This window comes from Solenopsis invicta, chromosome 15 (genome assembly GCF_016802725.1).
Source record: "Solenopsis invicta isolate M01_SB chromosome 15, UNIL_Sinv_3.0, whole genome shotgun sequence".
Lineage (NCBI taxonomy): Eukaryota > Metazoa > Arthropoda > Insecta > Hymenoptera > Formicidae > Solenopsis > Solenopsis invicta.
In genome coordinates, this window is record NC_052678.1 from 405,841 (window position 1) to 427,273 (window position 21,433).

At 29.9% G+C, this 21,433-nt stretch overlaps 2 protein-coding genes across 5 annotated transcripts in view; one reads left to right on the top strand and one right to left on the bottom strand.

Annotated features, from left to right (window-relative positions):
• The first annotated feature begins 1,588 nt into the window (after positions 1–1,588).
• On the top strand, positions 1,589–2,702 carry LOC113005816. The gene is made up of 2 exons (XM_039458024.1): positions 1,589–1,847; positions 2,002–2,702. Exons 1-2 carry the CDS (start codon positions 1,589–1,591, stop codon positions 2,700–2,702), a joined length of 960 nt encoding a protein of 319 aa, XP_039313958.1.
• A 12,112-nt stretch (positions 2,703–14,814) lies between these two features.
• LOC105201691 (nuclear pore complex protein Nup98-Nup96) overlaps positions 14,815–21,433 on the bottom strand; it is a 68,102-nt gene continuing 61,483 nt past the window's right edge. For all 4 annotated transcript variants that reach the window (XM_039457862.1, XM_026139385.2, XM_039457863.1 and 1 more), the window contains 2 exons: positions 21,127–21,376; positions 14,815–16,187 (listed from right to left, as the gene is read on the bottom strand). In XM_039457862.1, the coding sequence (XP_039313796.1) occupies positions 15,995–16,187; positions 21,127–21,376 (443 nt within the window). In that variant the 3' untranslated portion in view covers positions 14,815–15,994. The remainder of the gene's footprint in view (positions 16,188–21,126; positions 21,377–21,433) is intronic.

A 21,433-nucleotide genomic window follows, 5' to 3' on the forward strand; every position in this document is an offset into this window, starting at 1 on the left:
CTAATATATATATATATATAAAATAAAACATTTCTATAATAACATAAAAATCAAATACTTTTATTAATAAAAAAAATTTAAACTATGAATATTGTGCAATTATATTGATAAAATAAAATATTATAAAAAATAAAAAATTATTTACTTTTAATTTTAGCACCTTTAACAGCCAAGCTGGGGATAGTTGTGCACTGTAAATTTTTCACCGACCTAACTATTGAAATAATAGCAATTAAAAACGCCACTGCGGCGCCCTATTCCCTACCAACAAAGTTTTTTTTAGGCAAAATATAGGCGCGTTTAACACATACTGTACTAGCGTACGCAATGCAAGAAATTCGAACGCGAAGGACCCCACGTTGACCACTAAAGGTTAATATTTCGAGAACCTATTTTAAATAAAAAGATAAAAAATTTTTGGACTTGTTAGATTCTTGTAGAAATTTTATGCACATTATCCATTCATATTTCCCGGTTTTTGTTTGATTCTTGCTGGAACATTGCTCACGAATGTAATGCTATTGACACAAAATAATTTATAATACAGATAAAAAAGACAAAATTATAACAAGGTTCAAAGAAATAAAATTCAATAAATATTTATTATTGCTCCTTTTATAGCTCCTTGAATTTTTCCTTAGTAGTTTGGACATCTTTCTGTGATAAAACATATTCAATCGGTAATTACTCCCTTACCTAGTCAGGAATAGTTCCTTGAAACGATGTCGTTTCAACATCGTTAAAAGATCGATTCAAAACTTACGTCGAAATTATAACATTTTCACGTAATCAAAAGTTGCGTATGTAAAGAGTATAATGAAAGTTCCATACATTTTTTAATATTTTTGGAATGTATATGTAATAAATAAAGAGTATAATATTAGAACGATCAAATTAACGAGCACAATTAAATAAGCAATTTTGATTACAATTTGAGTTACAATAATATAATTAATTAAGTAATACAAATAATTAGGGACGACGTTTCGGCTTTACTTAGCCTTCATCAGCCTATAAAGTACATATGTGTAGTAATTAAAAGTTCATTTTGTTTAAATTATCTGAAGATGACAGTTTTCCCTAAATTCTTTTTTTTTATAAAAAACATATCGTGTGTCGCATACCGTCTGTGATTCTTTAGATGGCGAACGGGCAATCGTGCATCCGATGTTGTGTGTACGTGTGTGTATGTGTGTGTTTGTGTATGTGTATGTGTGTCCAAGTGTTGAATCCTTTCAGCAGCACTGACTTTTTCTCCTCCCTTTACATGATGGGAACTCACGACATGATGAAAACTCACTTGCGGCTCCATATGCAAGTTATTTTTCAAACGTAGTATTTGCCGCGTTTGTTTTCTATATGACGATGGAGTTTATTGTTTTATATAAATCAAAAATTTTCCCATAGATAAATTAAAGCAATTTACTTGGAAAAGTACTTTGACGGTAATTGTATAAACGTTCGCCATCGTCGATGGTCCTGTTGTTGAGACAGACGGAACACAAGTGAGGCAGAACCGTTAAAGCAGGAGTCAGTAACGTATCTTCGTATTATCTTTAAGCGAGACGAGTAAACAAAAATAGGAATCATGAAGGAGAGACTTAACAAGATCAAACTAATAACTTATCATATCGGGTTTCAAAAAAATAACAAACTAGATGCATTTAGATATGCTCACAAGAGACTCAATTCGAATATTATTGATAATAAAGTGAAGATCACATTGGAACCTTCCAAATTTATCGATTTGGAAACCAATCCAATGACCTCCACTAACAATAAATGGTTCGTCAACATTTCGAAGACGAAAGTTTCCCCGAGTGTCTCAAACCTGTTACAACTTGGCGGTAATTTTTGCCTTCCTCCCAACAAAAAAAACAAGCATAACTGAGTTCATAAAAGGCATTGAGAGCAATAGATGTATTCAGAAAGAAAGAGGAGAAATCCGCAACTCAGTCATTCCGTTGCTATATAATTTTCTACACAACAATTCCTGTTTAGATGAGATAGAAAAGGAACTACTACGCATGAAAAGAGCCACATCAGAATTTTGTAAATTGAATCCGAATGTTATATTTACACGTGCAGACAAAGGCAATATCACGGTAGCAATGGACAGACTAGATTACATCAACAATATGGAACAACTTCTCCATGACAAAGAAACATATTCGATAATCAAAAATAATCCCATAAAAAAAGTAGAAAAAGATCTAAATACTACATTAAAAAGGTGGTATGACAAAGAATTTATCTCTAAACAATCCTATTTCTCTCTCCACTCAAGTGATTCCACAATTCCAAAAGCTTATGGCCTTCCTAAGGTACACAAAGAGAATTTTCCCTTCAGAATTATCGTCTCCTCGGTAAACACGGCTCTTTATCCGATTGCAAAATTCTTACATAAGATCATCAATATTAATTTACCCATTGACTCGAGACAAGTCTATAACAGTTTCGATATCGCGAGGTCTCTATCGGGAATGAAAATTAGTGAAGAATATTGTTTAATATCTTTAGATGCGAAATCCCTGTTTACAAATATTTCTTTGGATTTGGCAATAGACGGTATTCGTACGAGATGGTCGTTAATAGAGAATAATACAAAGATTCCATTAGATGAATTCGTATTTACCTTAAAATTCATACTGTCTTCTACGTTTTTCACTTTTAATAGAGTTTTTTTACAAACAGACTTTTGACACACCAATGGGATCACCCCTATCACCTATTATAGCGAATATTGTGTTGCTGGATTTAAAGGAAAAAGCGTTAAAGTCAATAAATTTAGAAATACCGTTCTACTATCGTTACGTCGACGACATTGCTATGGCAGCACCTACGAACTCACTTAATTTTATTCTTAAGAAATTCAACAGTTTTCATAACAGATTGCAATTCATTATTGAGTTAGAACAGGACCGTAGCCTAAGTTTTTTGGACCTTTCATTAAAAATACTTGACAATACAATCATTATTGATTGGTTCCATAAAAAAACTTTTTCTATTTATCGTTTTTTTCTCACCACCCTATATGCCACAAAATTAGAACAATTTATAGTATGGTGGATAGAGCGCTAATGCTTTCTCACCCCACTTTCCAACAAAAAAACTTAGAACTAATTATTGGATTACTTCTAAAAAACGGATACCCTCTGGAATTCATTTTCAAATACATTGGAACAAGAATAAAAAATTTATTCAATACAAAACTGGCACCCACCATCATCAAAGACACAAATGACCAAGACCAAACAAAAAAAGACGAGAACACAAAAAAATTCATTGTTGTCCCTTACATTCGAAATATTTCTGAAAGAACAACATCTCTGTTAGACAAAAATACATTTACAGTTGGCTACAGATGCATAAATAAAATCAACAATTTCATAAAAGTACATAAAGACAAAATGAAGGGGGACTGCAGTAGCAATGTCGTTTATAAGATTTTCTGTAATGACTGCGATCCCACATATGTGGGGCAGACGAAGATACAACTGAGGAGTAGAAAAGAGCATATTAATAATATAAAACTTGATCCTTCAAAACAGTCAGTCATAACAAATGACCATAGAATATTTTTTGACCATTCCTTCAATTGGAAGGAAATAAAAAATCTTGACACCGAAGAAAATTACCAAAAGAGATTAATTTCCGAAATGATACATATAAAACAACAAACAAACGGACTAAACTCACAGAATGACACAGATCTCCTTCATGATTCCTATTTTTGTTTACTCGACTCGCTTAAAGATAATACGAAGATACGTTACTGACTCCTGCTTTAACGATTCTGCCTCACTTGTGCTCCGTCTGTCTCAACAACAGGACCATCGACGATGGCGAACGTTTATACAATTACCGTCAAAGTAATTTTCCAAGTAAGTTGCTTTAATTTATCTACGGGAAAATTTTCGATTCATATAAAACAATAAACTCCATCGTCATATAGAAAACAAACGCAAATACTACGTTTGAAAAATAACTTACATATGGAGCCGCGAATGAGTTTTCATCATGTCGTGAGTTCCCATCATGTAAAGGGAGGAGAAAAAGTCAGTGCTGCTGAAAGGATTCAACACTTGGACACACATACACATACACAAACACACACATACACACACGTATACACAACATCGGATGCACGATTGCCCGTTCGCCATCTAAAGAATCACAGACGGTATGCGATACACGATATGTTTTTTATACTAAAAAAAGAATTTAGGGAAAACTGTCATCTTCAGATAAATTAAACAAAATGAACTTTTAATTACTACACATATGTACTTTATAGGCTGATGAAGGCTGATAAAGCCGAAACGTCGTCCCTAATTATTTGTATTACTTAATTAATTATATTATTGTAACTCAAATTGTAATCAAAATTGCTTATTTAATTGTGCTCGTTAATTTGACCGTTCTAATATTATACTCTTTGTTTATTCAAAACACGAGCGTTTTCCTAAGATTTTTATTATGTAATAAATAATCTTATATTCTAGAAAAATTTGTTTAAAGATTGAATCAATATCGATTCGACATCGATTCGACGATGCGATGATGCAAAAAGAAATTAACTAATTGCATTTCTACTTTTTTATCGTTTATTTTTATTATTTATTACATAAAAGAAAAGTAGAATGATTTTTGCATGTAATGATTTATAGAATCAACGTCATTCGACATCGATTTGAACAATAATTTTATTAGTTATCTGAAATTTTTTTCAGAATTTTTATATAAATTGAAACACTTTAAAAATATTGAGAAATCCATATTTTTTCTCCGAATTTTTCATATATATTTGTATTTTTAAATATTCTAAAGTTTACATTAAAAAATCTGAGAATTATTCTAAAAAATATGTTATACAGAAAATCAGAAAAAGTCCAAGAAAAGTTTTCATCGGAGTATATAAATTTGTCTCAGATTTTTAAATATAATTTTTAAAATTTTTAAATATTTTTTAATCATTTCCAAAATTTTTTAAAATTTCTGTAATATTTTATAGTTTTTAGAAAATTTCTCAGTTTTTTTATAGAATATTAGAATATTTCCAAATTTATGCATACATGAAAAATTCAAAGAAAAAACTTAATTACTTAATATTTTTGAAAAATGTTCTGTAATTCGTATAAAAAGTATATCTCAAAAAAATTTTATTAGCAATAGAGTTAATGATGTCTTTTTTCTCAAACCGATTTTTCTAGTTTTATCTTTTTTGTATACCAAAGTTATTACGTACGTTTATAAACTATATATTTTTCTTCCAATGTTTATTTTGAAATAGAATTGTTGCAGCATGAAATACCTTCTGTGTTTGATCAAATTAACCAAAGCATATGTTTTTCGATTAGATAATCTTAATCAAATAATTGATTTTTAATAAAGCAATAAAAATAAAGCAATTTTTGAAAAAATAAATTTAATCAAAAATGTTATTATCTTAAATACACAAAAATAAAAAAAAAATACCTTTAACAATAATCCTAACTCAAACCAATATCGAAACAATCTCGATTTTTCAATTATTTTACCTAATCAGAAATAATTCTTTAAAAAGAAAAAAAATTAATTATTTTTTTGTGTTTGACAGGTTGTTCTCGGAAAATATTAAAATGGCTCCTCGAAACAATATCATTTCGATGTCGAATGAAATTGAAAAATACTCGAAATTGGAATAAAAAATCTATCAAAATTAATAAAAATTACGAAAATTTTCGACTTGCATTTTCGACATTGAAACGACATTGTTTCAAGGAACTATTTCTGACTGGGTAATTATCTTTCTGCATTAGATTGTTGAAGTAGTCCCATTACCTCGATTGGAAAACATAGAACGACATACATCGATTCGAATATTTGTTAAATAATTGGTAAATATTATTTATCATCTACAGGATGTAAAAAATTTAGAAAGATATTCGACCGATACATGTAACATAGAAATCTAAACAAGAAGGCTTTCCACAGTCGTAGTTGGATCTTGATGCTTTATATATTGTATATTCGTGTGATTTTATATACCCTTTCTCAGATTCGACCTAGACTGCGAGCCGTTACTTTCGGTCATAACACAGTTATAATCGAATAAGGGTCAGTAATGTCACATTTTATTAAATTAAAATTAATTTAATAATACACGATGCTACTAGCATCTAAATATTACCCCCCCCCCTCCTGATAAAACTGTAAAGAATTTGTTGCCAAAAATATCACCTCAGCCAGAGTTCAAACCTGGGACCTCCCGAATCTCCGATACAAGTATCTTAGCCAACTCAACACACTGAGGCTATGCTGATATTTCTCTGTAAAAAATTTCTTCTAGCCTAATATTTTCTTTTCACAATTGTAATAGGATAGTATCTAATCCTGTCAATCTGTTCCAGGCATACATTTATTGTATTCCATTATAGGTCGAGGTTTATTTTTTGCTCCGTTTCTTCTGTTGATTACTTTGATCATTTTAGTTTTAAATTTAGTCAAATATTATAAAAAATCTCCTTCTCGTTTTTCTATATCCTTATTAGAACCCAATTTGCATACTTCCCCCCCTCATTTTGCCTTTCTTTATTTAGCAGATTTTACTTGTTCCGGACAATTATTTTTATATAATCCAAGATTACTCGTGCAATATTTTAATTTTAAATAACTGTTTTGTTAAATTATAACTTAAGAAATTATCCATGAATATAGTGTAGCCTGTATTTAGTTTCTCACTTAGAACATCCATGATAACTCTCTTTGTATGTTTTTTTCCTGTATCACCTAGTGCTTCTGTATTTATTTCCATTTTCAGAACAATTCCCTAATAGCACAAAACGTCCTCGGAATGATCCTGAATTCGTCCTGAATGTCCCGGGACAATAATGGGACAGACTTAGGACATTATATTAGGATGAAAATTTCAGGACTTTCCGAGAAATGTTAAATAAACTAAAGGAATTCTGTATACAACCTACATTATACCCACTGGACGTAATTTTAAATCGCCCACACAGCATACTGTATCCAAAGGACGTCCTTGGGACGTCTAAGTCCTAAGCCGAGCCTAAGGAAATCCTTAGGTCGTCCAAATTCTAAGTCGATCATAAGGACGTCCTTTGACCGTCTCTCTGTGTCATATGGCACAAACTAGGAAAGCTAAAGGAAAATAGAAAAATTCACGGTCATAATACTTTTCCACATTCCTACATTAACAAATAACTAACTTCTTTAATGTTAAAACTTTATTTAATAAAAATTTGAATTTGAGCAAAGAAATTTGAGATTAAGAATTTCGCTTCAACAAACAAAAAGACCGAGACTGCCTACGGAGGGTTAATCCAGAATATATATAATATGTAAGTATGTATACAAAGAATTTAAGAAAGTTTTTATTATAAATGATACTTAAACGTATAAAATTATTCTAATAAAAGAAAAAACGTTTGTATTGTATCAAAAAGTTAAGTATATGTAGAATTTGTTTTTTATTGCTGCACTCCATTGGACTGCACTAGCTTTTTCTTCTTGCTTTCATTAAATTTCAAACATATATCTAAATATTATTTTTAACGCAGAATGTGTACTACTTCAGCAATAAAAAACAGGCCTATAATACATATGATAACTACTCTGAATCATAAAGATCAACTTAAAATTATACATTGTTTTTAAATAATTAATCACATATTTAATCCTTTATGAATAAAAATAAAATAGAAAAATTTCTTTGACATATAATAATTAAATTTTAATTTCACAATTTCAAACATATAAAAATTTAGAGCCGCTGCTCATATAATATCAAAAATTGGCTGCGTTTAGCGGAAAATACAGCTTTGCAATAATTGTAAAATTCTTTAATATAAATGGTTATACATTCAGATAAGAAAAGTAAGGGCAAATATATCGTATCAAAGAATTTTACAACGGTATCAATAAACAAAATAGATCTATGAATGAAGAAACCTTAATCTACATCCCAATGAGCAGATAATATTTTTTAAATGTTTTTTGAATGTTTTTTTAATAAAAATTTTTTTGTACTTAATTTAATTATTATATTATATTGACATATTTTCTAGTTGCATTCTTATTTAAACAAATAATAACAGAAAAGTTATTCCAGATGCTAATCTGCATTTGTAAAAATCAGTAGAAAAACTATAATTTTATATATGTTTATATAAATACTGTGCTTTAATTATACATATTTCATTTTTTCGATGACATATATTGACCTGATCTACCAGTTATATATACATATCAGCATAAAGTGTTCACAGGTCATCATGAGAGATCAATTCGCAGCGATCACGGAGGTTAAATAACGTTCACCGGAGTTGCGGCTTGGATGGGTGACCGCTTGGAAATTTCCCCCAAAAAATTTCCAATTTTTTTTGCAAAAAATGTTTTTTAAAATGTTATTAAAATATTGTTTTACTCAATTAGAATTATGTGGTGTAATAACATAATATATTTGTACGGATTTCTTAAATATCCTAAAATAGTCCTGAAACGCATATGTATATCCCGAGGATTGCGAATGGACATCTTTAGGACTCCCGATAAGATGTCCACAGGATGTCCATAGGCAAAAATGAGGCGCTCATTTGGTAGTCCACGGTACGTCCACAGGACGTTTTGGGACTATAACAGGTAGTCCCCAGGATATCCCGCTCGTCTCGATAGGTCGTCCTTAAGATGTCCCGTGGACGTCCCGTGCTATTAAGATATTTACTAAAATATTTTGTAAAATATTTCAGTAAATATTTATGATAAATAAAAAATAAACATTTATAATAATAATTTATAAATTTTTTCGTATTTTATTTAATTATTGTATTATTTTTCTAGTTGCATTCTTATTTAAACAAATAACTAAAGTTATTCCAGATGCTATTCTGCACTTGTAAAAATAGTAAAAACTATAATTTTATATATGTTTATATAAATAATATGCTTTAATTATACATATTTAATTTTTTCAATAACGTATATTGATCTAGATCTCTCAGTAATATATACATATCAGCACAAAGTGTTCACAGGTCATCACGAGGGCTTAGTTCGCAGCGATCAGAGAGGTCAAGCAACGTTCGCCGAGGTCGCGACTTGGATGGGTGACCGCTTAAGAATTTCCGTAAAATATTTTTAAGAATGGAATTTTTTTGCAAAAATTGGTTTTTTAAATTATTATAAAAATATTACAATAGAAATAAAATATTTGTAACAATTTTAAGTAAATTTTAGAATATTGTTTTATATTGTTTCTAAGAGAAATAATACAACATTGCTGAAACGATATTTCGCTAATATTGAGACAAATGTTGTTAAAATATTTGAAAAACATTAATGCAACATTTTCGAAATATTATTTTGATATTGGGATAAACGTGTTGCAACGTAAGAAAAATTTTAATACAATATTTATATGCAATGTTGCAATTTTCCATTTTAATGTTACGGGAAACTTCACCCTAGCATTTTCTGCAGGACAGAATCTGCGTGCAGTTAATTGCAGTAGAATTGAGTCAGATGTGCAGAAGATTATTCCCAAAAGAGCCATGCTGGCAGATTGCTTCAATATTCGTGCACTGTACTTGTATATGAACTGTTTGCAGAAACTTGGTACAAATATTGAGCTATCTTGAAGCAGATTCTTCCCGCAACTGCAGTCTGTAAACAGTCTAGCAAAGTTCTTCAGCAGAATGACATAAGATTTTTTTAACAGAAGTAGCGTGCAGATCTTGTGTAAATATTGCACAAATATGATCAGCAGATTTCTGTAAGTTTCTTACAACAGAAATGGCGCGCAAGATCTTGTGCAGATATTGCACAAATATGATCTACAGATTTCTGCAAGTTTCTTACAATGGGGAATGACGAGCAGATCTTGTGCAGATATTGTACAGATTCTGCTTAATCAGCGACAGAAAGATCTGCTACAAGGTTTATAACAATTTCTGAATGAAATGGATTTAACAAGTGAATGCTGGTGCCACCGCTATGTGGCTACGCCGCCAAAGATCTCGTGAGTCAAGTGCGGCTACAGGCGTTATATCTAGGCGCCGCCGCGGGTGACTGTCCAGTTCATACTTCAGTGAGCTCTTATATATATGAACTGCTTGAGACAAAAACTCGCTCTCGTTCTTTTTAAATATGATATTTATGTGGAACGCTGTTCCACATAAAATTTTATATTTTTACATGTAAATAACAATTTGTATTGTTATTTAATCTTGTACATAAATAAAATGTTCATTCAAATTTAATTTTTTTTTAATCCATTTTAAGGCTATACTAAAATATTCTGGTAAAAAAATTTTACAAATCTTGCAGCAAATATATATATACAAATTTCTTGCAAGAATTTGACTGCAGAATCTTTCAGGAGAATTGAACAAAATGAGGAAGCAGATCATAACGTCCTATTGGCAGAATCTTTCAAGAATCTACTGCAAGATTTACAGTAGATACATTCAAGTTTCTTGCAAAAATCTGCCAACAGATACGTGCAAGTTTCTTGCAAGAATTTGATTGCAGAATCATTCAGAAGAATTGAACAGAATGAGGAAGCAGATCATAATGTTCTGTTGGCAGAATCTTTCAAGAATCTGCTGCAAGATTTACAGCAGTCTTGCAGAAAATTGCTACTAGACAATATGTACGTCAAAGTTTATTCACAATGACGTTGTATACAACGTTACGAACTACAAGTTCTACAACCTTACATGTTGCTCGGATATCGTTGCAGTAACATTGCTGAAATGATATTTTGCTTACTGGAAAGTTCTTGACCGGGATAGTAAAGGTTTCACATTCTTTAATTAAAGTGATTTATAATATCGTACTTTATGCAATCTGTCCTAATTAAGGATATGCTTCATTGTGAGAAATAAAGTGCACGCAATAAATAGAAAGTACTTGCTGCTCATTTACTGCAAGAAAAATGTTTATTTTATGTAAAGAATCTTGTTTTCAATGTTTTCTGGATTTGTTTCATTTTTATATGCATGTCCCATATGCAAAAGTGAACTAATAAACTTGAGTAATTCTTCTTTCGTAACATTATTCCATTTATTTATTCGCGCCTGTAGTCTTCAAAAAAATATGTACAGCATATACACATTCGTTTCAGTGATAATCAACTGGCAAGAAGTCCAAAAGAATATGTAAGAAATAATCTAAAGAATTTCCTCCCAGTGGAGGAACTAATAGTTCTCGTTTAGTAAAAGTAAAATCTCTCATATTAGACTATCATCATTCAATAACTTTAATATTTTAGCTTTTGTTAACGGTTTCCTAGTGTTATATTTATATTTTTCATTCAAAAGGACCTGCCAAGGTTCCAAATATCTTTCACTTACATTTACTGTCTACAAAGAAAAAAATAAGTTCAAAAAATGTGAATCAAATGCTGAATAATACAAAACAATACCTCTATGTAATACCTACATTGTATACTTTCATATTCAATATGAAACGACTAGATTGTTCGCTTTAACTAATCATAGATCCATCATGCGCTGGTATGTGACTACTTACGAAGAAGCCTCATCACGCCGCGCGTAGCAACAAACGTGTTAAATATTTACATGTTTAAAGCAATGATGGACTGACGGTGGAACTCGCTCTACGTCGGTACTGCAGATTAGTGCAGATTTTTCTTCAATGAACTTAGGGTCGCACGTGAGGTGAAGAGTAAGGGAAATAGACTAGCGCTCTTTATCAAACGCACTCATCTGTCCTTGTTCTTTTGACTTTGGCACCTCTAATGCAAGAACTACCATCTCTGAACTACCATAAACAATTTCTGCTTTTCGCACCAATACACGTAAAAATTATATAAACAATTTTCATACATTTATACTAAAGCTTTTAAAATCATTCTGCAAGCGTTGTATTGTTCTTTGATTTAATTCACATCTCGCTAGCTACTTAAAGAAATATCTGAGTACAAAAATAAGCACATACAGAGACCGGTCCAGCATCGCCTTAATATTTCCAGTGAATAAATAAATTCTAATTATGACAACTTGCAATAATCATTTTTGTGCAGTAAGATGTTTATAAGTCTTGATTATGAAAAACTTGATTCATTATGATTTTAACGTTAGCTCTCATTTTTTTTACGATGTCTCAGTCATGTTGATGCATTACTTTCTTAGATTACGCGACAGAATAAAAATCAAATAAATTTTATTTTGCATTAATATTCGCGCATAAATGAGATGTAAACGCGATAAAATTTACGTCTATATTCAATAATTATAAAATCGAAAAATGTTCCTTAGATACAAAGAGGTAGGATTGAGTAAGTTAATATTTTTTTATAACTAAATTAAATTAAAATTAATGGTTTGTAAAATTTAATTACGATAATTATACAAGCGAAAGACTGCGACATGGTTGAATGTTGCGTTAAAGATTCTAATTCAACGCACGGTCATATTAAAGTCATAATATCATAAGCGAGAAATAACATATGTAAAAGTTTCATCTGTGATATAAATGTGTAAATAAAAAAAATTTTTTTATCAAACAAAAAAATAAGTTTAGATAGTTTTAAAGACAGTTTTAAAACACTTGTAAAAATAGACCTCAACTATCCTTTTCTTCCCTGATAGTCAGTAAATATATAGTCGTAAAAGGTATAAGAAATAAAGTCCGTTCTAACAGAAAACATATGGTTAGACTCATTGAACTATACTCTAACTGGAATGGGCACTAGCCGCCAGAAAACGTGACGAGAGCTATTTCGAAGGGCCACCTCTCTTTGTCAGTACAGTCACGTTAGAAAGTTTTGCAGTACCGGCACATGAGGATTAGATAAACGAGCGACTTGAGTGACGTACATAAATAAAATTTTTTCTTTATATTTAACACTGTCTGTAAAAAGTTAATTTCTTCCTCGTTTCCACAAATTCCGTTACATGCTGTATCAACGTGAAAACAAAGAAGAAATTTAACTTTTGAGTAGGAATATAAGGTGAAGGCTGACGCATGCGCAGAAGACGCTTAGAAAAAGAGAGGTGGCCCCTCGCATCATGCTATTTTTATCACGTTTTCCGCTTACGGACGTAATATGGCAGTGCCCATTTCAGTTAGAGTATAGTTCAATGGTTAGACTAGATTAGGTTAGGTTGCAATTTGATTCGTGGCATTTGTAAATAAAGAAAATTTAGATAAAATCAAATAATCTCATTATTTGAGATTACTTCAACACTTTTAAAAATGAGCTTCAAAGAACTCTTCTTTTTCTATCTAACAATCAATGAATAGTTATAAAAAGCACGTGAAGCTGTTCAAGTAGGCAAACACATGGACAGCTGTTGGAAAGAATGAAAAATATGCTTTCACATATATAATTTAAAGATAACTTTATTTGCGGCCCATTTTCACGAATTCGGTAAATACGAGACAAGTCATATTTTCACAATAAAACACATAATAACGAAATGACATGCAAGACAAAATTTCATCGTCAACATCACGTTTAATGCCTATTAGGTCTAATTTTTCCGCAATGTTACGTCGCCACTGTCAACGCGAAGTTTTGGGTTAAAAAGTCTTAAAATTAAATTAGGTTAAAAGTTAATTGGGAAAAGCATTATATGTATATTAAATTAAATTGTTGTAATTTTTAAAAATAGACTACTCTAAATGACAGAACAATTATACTAGACTAAATAAATTTAATATTTTATTTGTAAATTAATCTCTGATTCTGGATTCCAAAAAATTAGAGGTCTAATGTATTTAATTTCATTTTTCTATTGTTTATGTATTATTTCATAACTATAGTGATAATTCGAGCAAGAATTGATATAACCATATTTTTGTATTAAATAAATATATACCTTTTTAAAAATACAAACTATTTTATTATTTTTTTATGTGTTATATCTGTAGAGCTATACATTTTTATTAAAAAAATTAAAAAATAAAAAATTGATTTAATGAATTATGATTTTTTAAAACTTTTTTTCGAAAATGTTTACTTTTGTATATTTTTAAATATTACAATTAAAATATTTACAAAAGCGCTGTATTTCTATATTTCATAATATTTAAAATATGTTCAATAATTTTTTTTTATTTTAAAAAACAAAAACTAAATACGGCAACCAATTAAATGCGTTGAAATTGTTTTACCTTTAGTGTGACCACAAAGAGTTAATTTACAAATAAAATATTAATATTTGATCTATATTGTAATTTTGTTATTTTGAAGTAATCTATATAAAAAATTACGGCCTTCTAATTCACAAAGGTGACGCAAAAACCCCCCCCCCCTCTCTCTATATATACACGCACGCACGCACGCACGCACGCACGCACGCACGCACGCACGCACGCACGCACGCACGCACGCACATAAATGTATTTTTTTTCTTTTACATAGGTAAATTTTCAATAATTATAAAAAAACTTAATAAGTATAAAGTTTGGTTTAAAGTACTTAAAAATTATTTAATTTGCAATTAATTTAAAAGTTATTAAGCTTTTAAGCTTTATTATTTAACTTATAGCTTTTTAACTACTTATTACTTAATCTTATAGAGGAAAACGCGTACATTTCTCCAGTACATATTTTATAAATTCCTATCTGCACTGAAACTCTAAAATTGACAAGAAATTATTTACGAAATTCCAAAACTGTAAAGAAAACTAGAATAAAAAATTTTTGAATAAGTAAATTACTGAAAACTATCGGACATAAGATAAAGAATTCGTATATTTATTTATATTCGTATTCACTTATACTTTCGTTTGCAATTACGCAGAAATTATAAATATCTTACCGGTATTTATTTATTTCAATTTTAAAAGAGTGAAAATTTGATTTTATTTATACAAATATTCTTTACACATAACATGTATCTTACTATTTCTCGTAACTGTAATTGTGTAATTGAATTTCCTTCTTACCTCTTACAGACGGTTTATTCTACTATTTAATAATGGAAAACTGTTATGTACGCAACACTATATAAGTTTTTGCGGAGTACATTTCTCCAAACACGTCTAATTTTTAATGTAATATACAAGTCCGTTACATGCAATTTACACTCGTGCAATAATTAAAATTGTTACCCTTTAACAAAATCTCTCGTAATTAATATGCGAAAAATGAATAAGACAAATCAAAATGTGGAAACGTAATGATTATACACATATTATATGATAAGTGCATCATATAATACAAGTTGCCGCTTTTCACGTGTCTGTGTAATTGTGTATCCTAAAAGGTACCTAATATGACAAGTCCGCATTATACTGGCGCGACAATACAAATTATATAAGAAAAAATCCACGATATACATAATAGAAATATTTCTGCACGTAGCATAAAATCATTGTCGTTCACATTTCTTTTCAATCAATTAGTTACATTTGATTATACAGAGTGTTAGAAAAGTCTCGGACCCCTTAAATATATCGAAAAATAAGCATTTCTAAAAAAAATGTTTCATGTACGCGTATATTAATATACGCACATCAAACATTATGAGAAAAAACTGAGAAAAGAGAGACCGCCCATCCCCCCCCCCTTTATACTCAAACATCCTGTACCTTCATACAGTCAGTCACATACGTTCCCTAAAACACGAGATAATTTTGTACGTGAATCGATAAAAAATGTAAGAAAGACTTAAATAGTATCACACATCAATATATTTTGCTATGTGCTTATATAATTTTCAGCTTTACAAATCTACTGTATAAATTGCGTAATTTGCTATTACTGCTTATATCAGGAAAAATCCTTCGAAAAATCTCAGGCTTACTTACGGCTGTAGACGCATGTACGGGAAAAGACAAAAATAAGACTTTTTGTTAATATAAGAACTTTACAACTACACGATCAATATTAACTTGTGTATGTTGTGTGTGTGTGTGTGTGTGTGTGTGTGTGTGTGTGTGTGTGTGTGTGTGTGTGTGTGTGTGTGTGTGTGTATGTGTGTGTGCGCGCGCGCGCGCATATTATTTCACATTTGCACTACGGTATTACTTCTGCTACGCGCATATTAACAATGGGTCGCAGTTCTTGTTGCGCATAATCCTCCGGTAAGGGTAGCTGAGATATTAAACGGACTAACAGTTTTGTGACGGATCTCTGTTCGTTCTTCTGCAGCAACAACAAGTTTCTAGCCAAGTGTAGAGTTCTCTTTGCAATTTCAGCCTGGCACAATCTAAAAATATGGAAAAAAATATATTTGAGTACAATATAAAAAATTAACGACTTGTATTAGGGTTTTTACTCAAATTTTATATAAGAGTTCTTTCTGAGAATTTCCAAATTTTCTAGAAATTTCGTTCAAAATTCCAAATAAAAATAAAAAAATTTTTAATGCAGTTTTAAAATAAATTTTTTATATTATATCTTTTAACATTCTTTAATCTTACTATCACAAAAAAATCCACTTAAGTTTTGAATAGATATAAAAATACATATCCAAAAGATGATTAAAAACAACATCAATTAGAGTGATGTGTTATCTTCTATTGTCAATATTTTTATTCTTATAAAAATTTGTAAATCGTCCAAGACTGCATATTATATTTATTGCTAATCAACTTTGCACAAGGACTCTGACCGGACCAAAACCGAAACCAATAACCGAATCATAACCGTTACTTTAATCAGACCAAAATCGAAACCAAAATATTGTGCAGGCTAATCGACCGTACCGTAACCTGATCAAAAATATTTTTCTGTTTTTTTCAGATTTTCGGTCAGATTTTCGGTCAAATTTTTTGACATGTTATTAAAGATCATACTGAAGGATCATGTAAAAAAAAGGAGAAAAAGCGTGTGCTATGTAAACTCTCTCTCTCTCTCTCTCTCTCTCTCTCTCTCTCTCTCTCTCTCTCTCTCTCTCTACGAGATAAGAATAAGAGAAAAGGATACACGGCATCTGTATTTTATCTCCTTTTTTAAAAATATTTTTAACAATCCATAGATACGCAGTTGATTTTAAGGCTCCTGAGTACTCGCCGCGATCATATTAACCCTTAAACATATAAATGGGTCTAGGAGACCTTCCCGAAAAAACTTTACTTTTGTGCCATTTTATTTTAGTTAAGCAATAAAGTCAATTGTAGCAATCGATAGAGAAAACTTCAAACTTTTTTTCCACCTAGCCCGAATCTTTTTTCTTAATCCGTCTTCCACAATAAGCGATCAAAAATCTAGGGAAATTTGTAATATGTTTAAGGGTTAAAGTCGTGACGTCAGAAACGAGAAATTGCGTGAAATGACACGTAATTTTGTTCGACGTGTTTGTAAATAAAATTTGGATGAAACAAATTAATCAGATGGCTTTAAAACACTTCTAAATATCGGTCACGACTATTCTTTTTCCGCCTAACAGTCAGTAAATAGTCATAAAAAGCATGTAAAGTGAAACTATTGAAATAGGAAAATACGGTTACGTAATTTTGTCCGACGTGCCATTTGTAATTAAAGCCAATTTGGATAAAGCAGACTAATCAGATGGCTTTAAAATACTTCTAAATATAGGTCACGACTATCCTATTTTCGCCTAGCAGTTAGTAAATAGTCGTAAAAAGCAGATGATAAAGTGACGCCTATTTAGACAGAAAAACACACGGATAGCTATAGAAAAAAGTGAAAAATGTACTTTTCTGTATAAAATTCAAAGAAACTTTACTCGCGGTGCATTTTTGCGAATTTGGTAAATACGTGACAAGATATATTTTCCCGATAAAACACATAATAACAAAATGTCGCTACCGTCAACGCGGAGTTCTCAGCTGAGGAGTCAGAAGCATTAAGAATTAATTTTTTCTTCAATTTGTGAACATAAAATGTATATAAAAGAATAAGATCTTTGTAATGTTAAAAATAAATTTTTAAAGCTAAAATTATATTTCTATTTTTCCGGTTCTTTTAAAGCACCAAAAAAATTTGACAATTTTAATTGAACTGTTATGACCATAGATATTTACTTCTAGGTTCTCAATAATTAGCAATATTACAGGATCTATGGAAAGTTATTTATTTATTTCTTTGCTTTTATTATGATAATTTGATTAAAATTAATGTTATTTTATACAGAAGAACCACCATTAATACCAGTAAAAAAACGACAATTAACGCTGCAAGTTGCTGAAAATATTAAAGTAAAACAAAAATAAAAAGAGATTTTAAAAGACCCGGAATCTCCAATGATTTTTAAACATTTTTATATTAAACAAGTGTTGTTTACAATAAACAGGAAATTTTATAATATAATATTTATACTTGTATTATCTTTATACATTATCATTTTTATACGTTATTAAATTTTACAATAGATAATTGTACATCTGTAACCGTAACCATAACCGTAACCGAAAATGATCGAAATTCAAACGGTGACCGTAACCATTATCAGTAACAAGACCGAAATCAAAATCAAAACCGAAAATTGGATATAATCTCTGACTGTAACCATAATCGGACCAAAATTTTATTTCAGACAGGGTCCCTGATTTTGCATTATTAAAAAAATAATCGAAGAAACAATATTACCAAAAGATAGAATTTAAATTTAAAAGCAAAATTTCAAAAATTTTCCTGAATACTAACAAAATTTCATCTATAATTTTCAAAGATAAAAAATAAATTCTCTAAAAATTCCAAAATTTTCGGTTTTTTTCTAGTAGTAAACACCTTGTCTAACAAGATTTGAGAATTCTTAATACCAAGTAATTTTAAAATAAATCTATTGATAAATCAAATAAGGGATTACGTTCCGACCTTAACCTTAACCTTAACATATATTATAACCTTCATGATTTCTCATTATTTGTTAAAAAATTATTAACAAATAAAGTTAACAGTACAATTGTATTTAACTTTATAACTTTATTTTTAATTAACTTAGAACTTATGTTAGATAACTCAATGTATACCTATATATTTGCACATTTAAGTAACACATTGTAAGCTTGGGTAGGAAAGAAGAAATCAACTCCTTCTTCTGCACTTCCGCTCTTAAAAAATCCAATCTAAATCAAATTTAAGTTTTAAACCAGAATTGTTTTGCATGGAAACTGAAATCTCGTAGGAAATAATGCAAAATAGACAGGTTCATTCTACACCTTCCCCTGCTTACAAAATAAAATAAGGTTTACATTTGTGCTGTCTACAAAGTTTTTGACTTTCATGCGAAACAATTTCTGATTCAGATCTAAAATTTGGTTAAGGTTAGGTTAGAATTTTTTGAGATAAGGGTGCAGGAGAGGAAGGACTAAACCCCTCCCCTGCCTACACATGTACTTTCCACGCGAAACAAGGCCCACATCACACCTCTTTCTACTTATGGGACGAAACAAGGTCTATAATTGTACTGTCCCACATGATATTCACAATACAATATGCTATTTAAGTTTAAATTATAGACTTAATTTTTTATCATTTTTATAACTTTTTGTGATAATAACCTTTTAACGAATAACAACCAATAATTAAAACCTCTTGAAGATCACTCAGGGTCATAACTATAGAGGAGAAGAAGGTATTATGGCTACTGTCGACAATATGACCTATTACCTCCATTATTAGGTGACGTATTCTAACAATTGCTTATGAAGTTATTCGTTTAGTAGCCCATCGTTTTTTAGTGATGCTAATATGCTAATACATAATGACTGACAATTATTATAAGGTATTTTTACCTTTGAGCACTTTTTAAACTTTTTCAAAGTACTTTTAACCTTTAATTACACACTTTCTCATTATTCTTAAACTTGAGCGTATTATCACACAAATGTACATAAATTTTACTAAACTTTTTTTGTTATTTTACTTTTTATTCGCCTGTACATATTTCGAGTTATACACAGTGAAAACAATAACATGCAATTTTATTAATATGGTTTTTAAGCAAAATTTTTCTATTAAAATATTTCTCGATAAGTCAATTGTAATTCTAAAAAATTAGAAATATATAATTTTGTAACAAGGTACTGTTTCTCTTTTAAATTTTTTAAGTTATTTTCATAGATAGCCATAGAACAATCTTTTTTTTTTCTTCCACCGATTATGCAGTGCATTAAATTTTTATAAATCACGTTCTAAATAATAATTATTTCGTTACTTTGAAAAAATCTGTCAAACTTTGACGAATGTAATCGTTGAAATTTGAATAGAAAATATTAATTATAAATAAAATTATTCAATAAAATGAAAATGGATGCCATACTACCCTCTTTTCCTCTATGCACGTTAATGTCAAAATTATTAGAGCGGATCTCCCGACAGATTTACTCCTTGTGTTCAAAAATTATGTTCTATGTATGAATTTTTTAAATAACTTGTTAATGAATAACAAACAGCAGCTAAAACCTTCTGAAGGTCACTCAAGATCATGACCTTGACAACATATATCAAGATCGGCAGAGCGAGGTCCCCTATTCAATATATATATTTATATTATACATATTATCATACATAATCTATTATTATTTTATATTTAATTAACATTCCTTAATTATACAATCACAAGAAAAGCCACTTAAGAGAATATTTCAATCCAATAAGTCAAATAAATCAATTTTTTAAAATCAATTTTTCAACTTTTATACTATTAAAAATAAGTTTGTAAAACAATTTAATGAAATTCAAACAGTTTAGCGTTTTCATGTGTTTTTGAAGAACGTGGCGTATGGGTCAAATTATAATGCAAGTAGACATGGTGTGCTCTTGCCCATATTTTAAGGAGAAAAATTTTTTTTATTGACATAATTGCCCCATTAAATGCTTGTTAACATAAATTTATTATTAATCATCAATGTAATAACGTGATATTCCTATTCTCATTCAATTAATAACTGTATTTTAAAACTGAAAATTATTTGGTGAGCATAAACTTGAAAATGTACATAATAAAATTATATATAAAATCATACAAAAAATATCAGCACTAAAATCTAGCTACAACTGTTAAGCTTCTAATTATTTATTTATTTATTTATACTTCAAGTTTAAAAGTAAAATTTCAAAAATTTCCCCAATAAAATCCTATAAAAATCTATAATTTTCAAAGATAAAAAAAAATTATCTGAAAGTTAATTTTTTCGGTTTTTTCCGGTAGTATTACTCAGAATATGTATCAGCTATACCTGTGTTTAGCAGTTGGGCACGGGAATTGATCGATTTTATGACACAGGTCCGTTAATCGTGGCTTCAGCGCCTCCAATTGATAAGTTAGTCCACAATAATCCGGATCAGACTTCAACAAACTTTGGATCTCGCTAGTTATTTCCATGTACTCCCACAAGAGCTGCCCCTGATGCGACCATCCGCTAATTGTGCCGCTACATTCGGCTGCTATTAGTGAGCTTAACAATGATTTCAAATAATCGTAGTTTTCTGCAACATAGAACGTAAAATGAAATTGTTATAATGAGTTAATATGTAAATAGAAAA

Bases quoted from the DNA above. Each gene is read 5' to 3' on its own strand.
- LOC113005816 (XM_039458024.1), top strand. From the start codon at position 1,589: ATGAAGGAGAGACTTAACAAGATCAAACTAATAACTTATCATATCGGG. The intron at 1,848-2,001 runs GTAATTTTTGCC...ATTCCTGTTTAG, and splicing joins AAACCTGTTACAACTTGGCG to ATGAGATAGAAAAGGAACTA.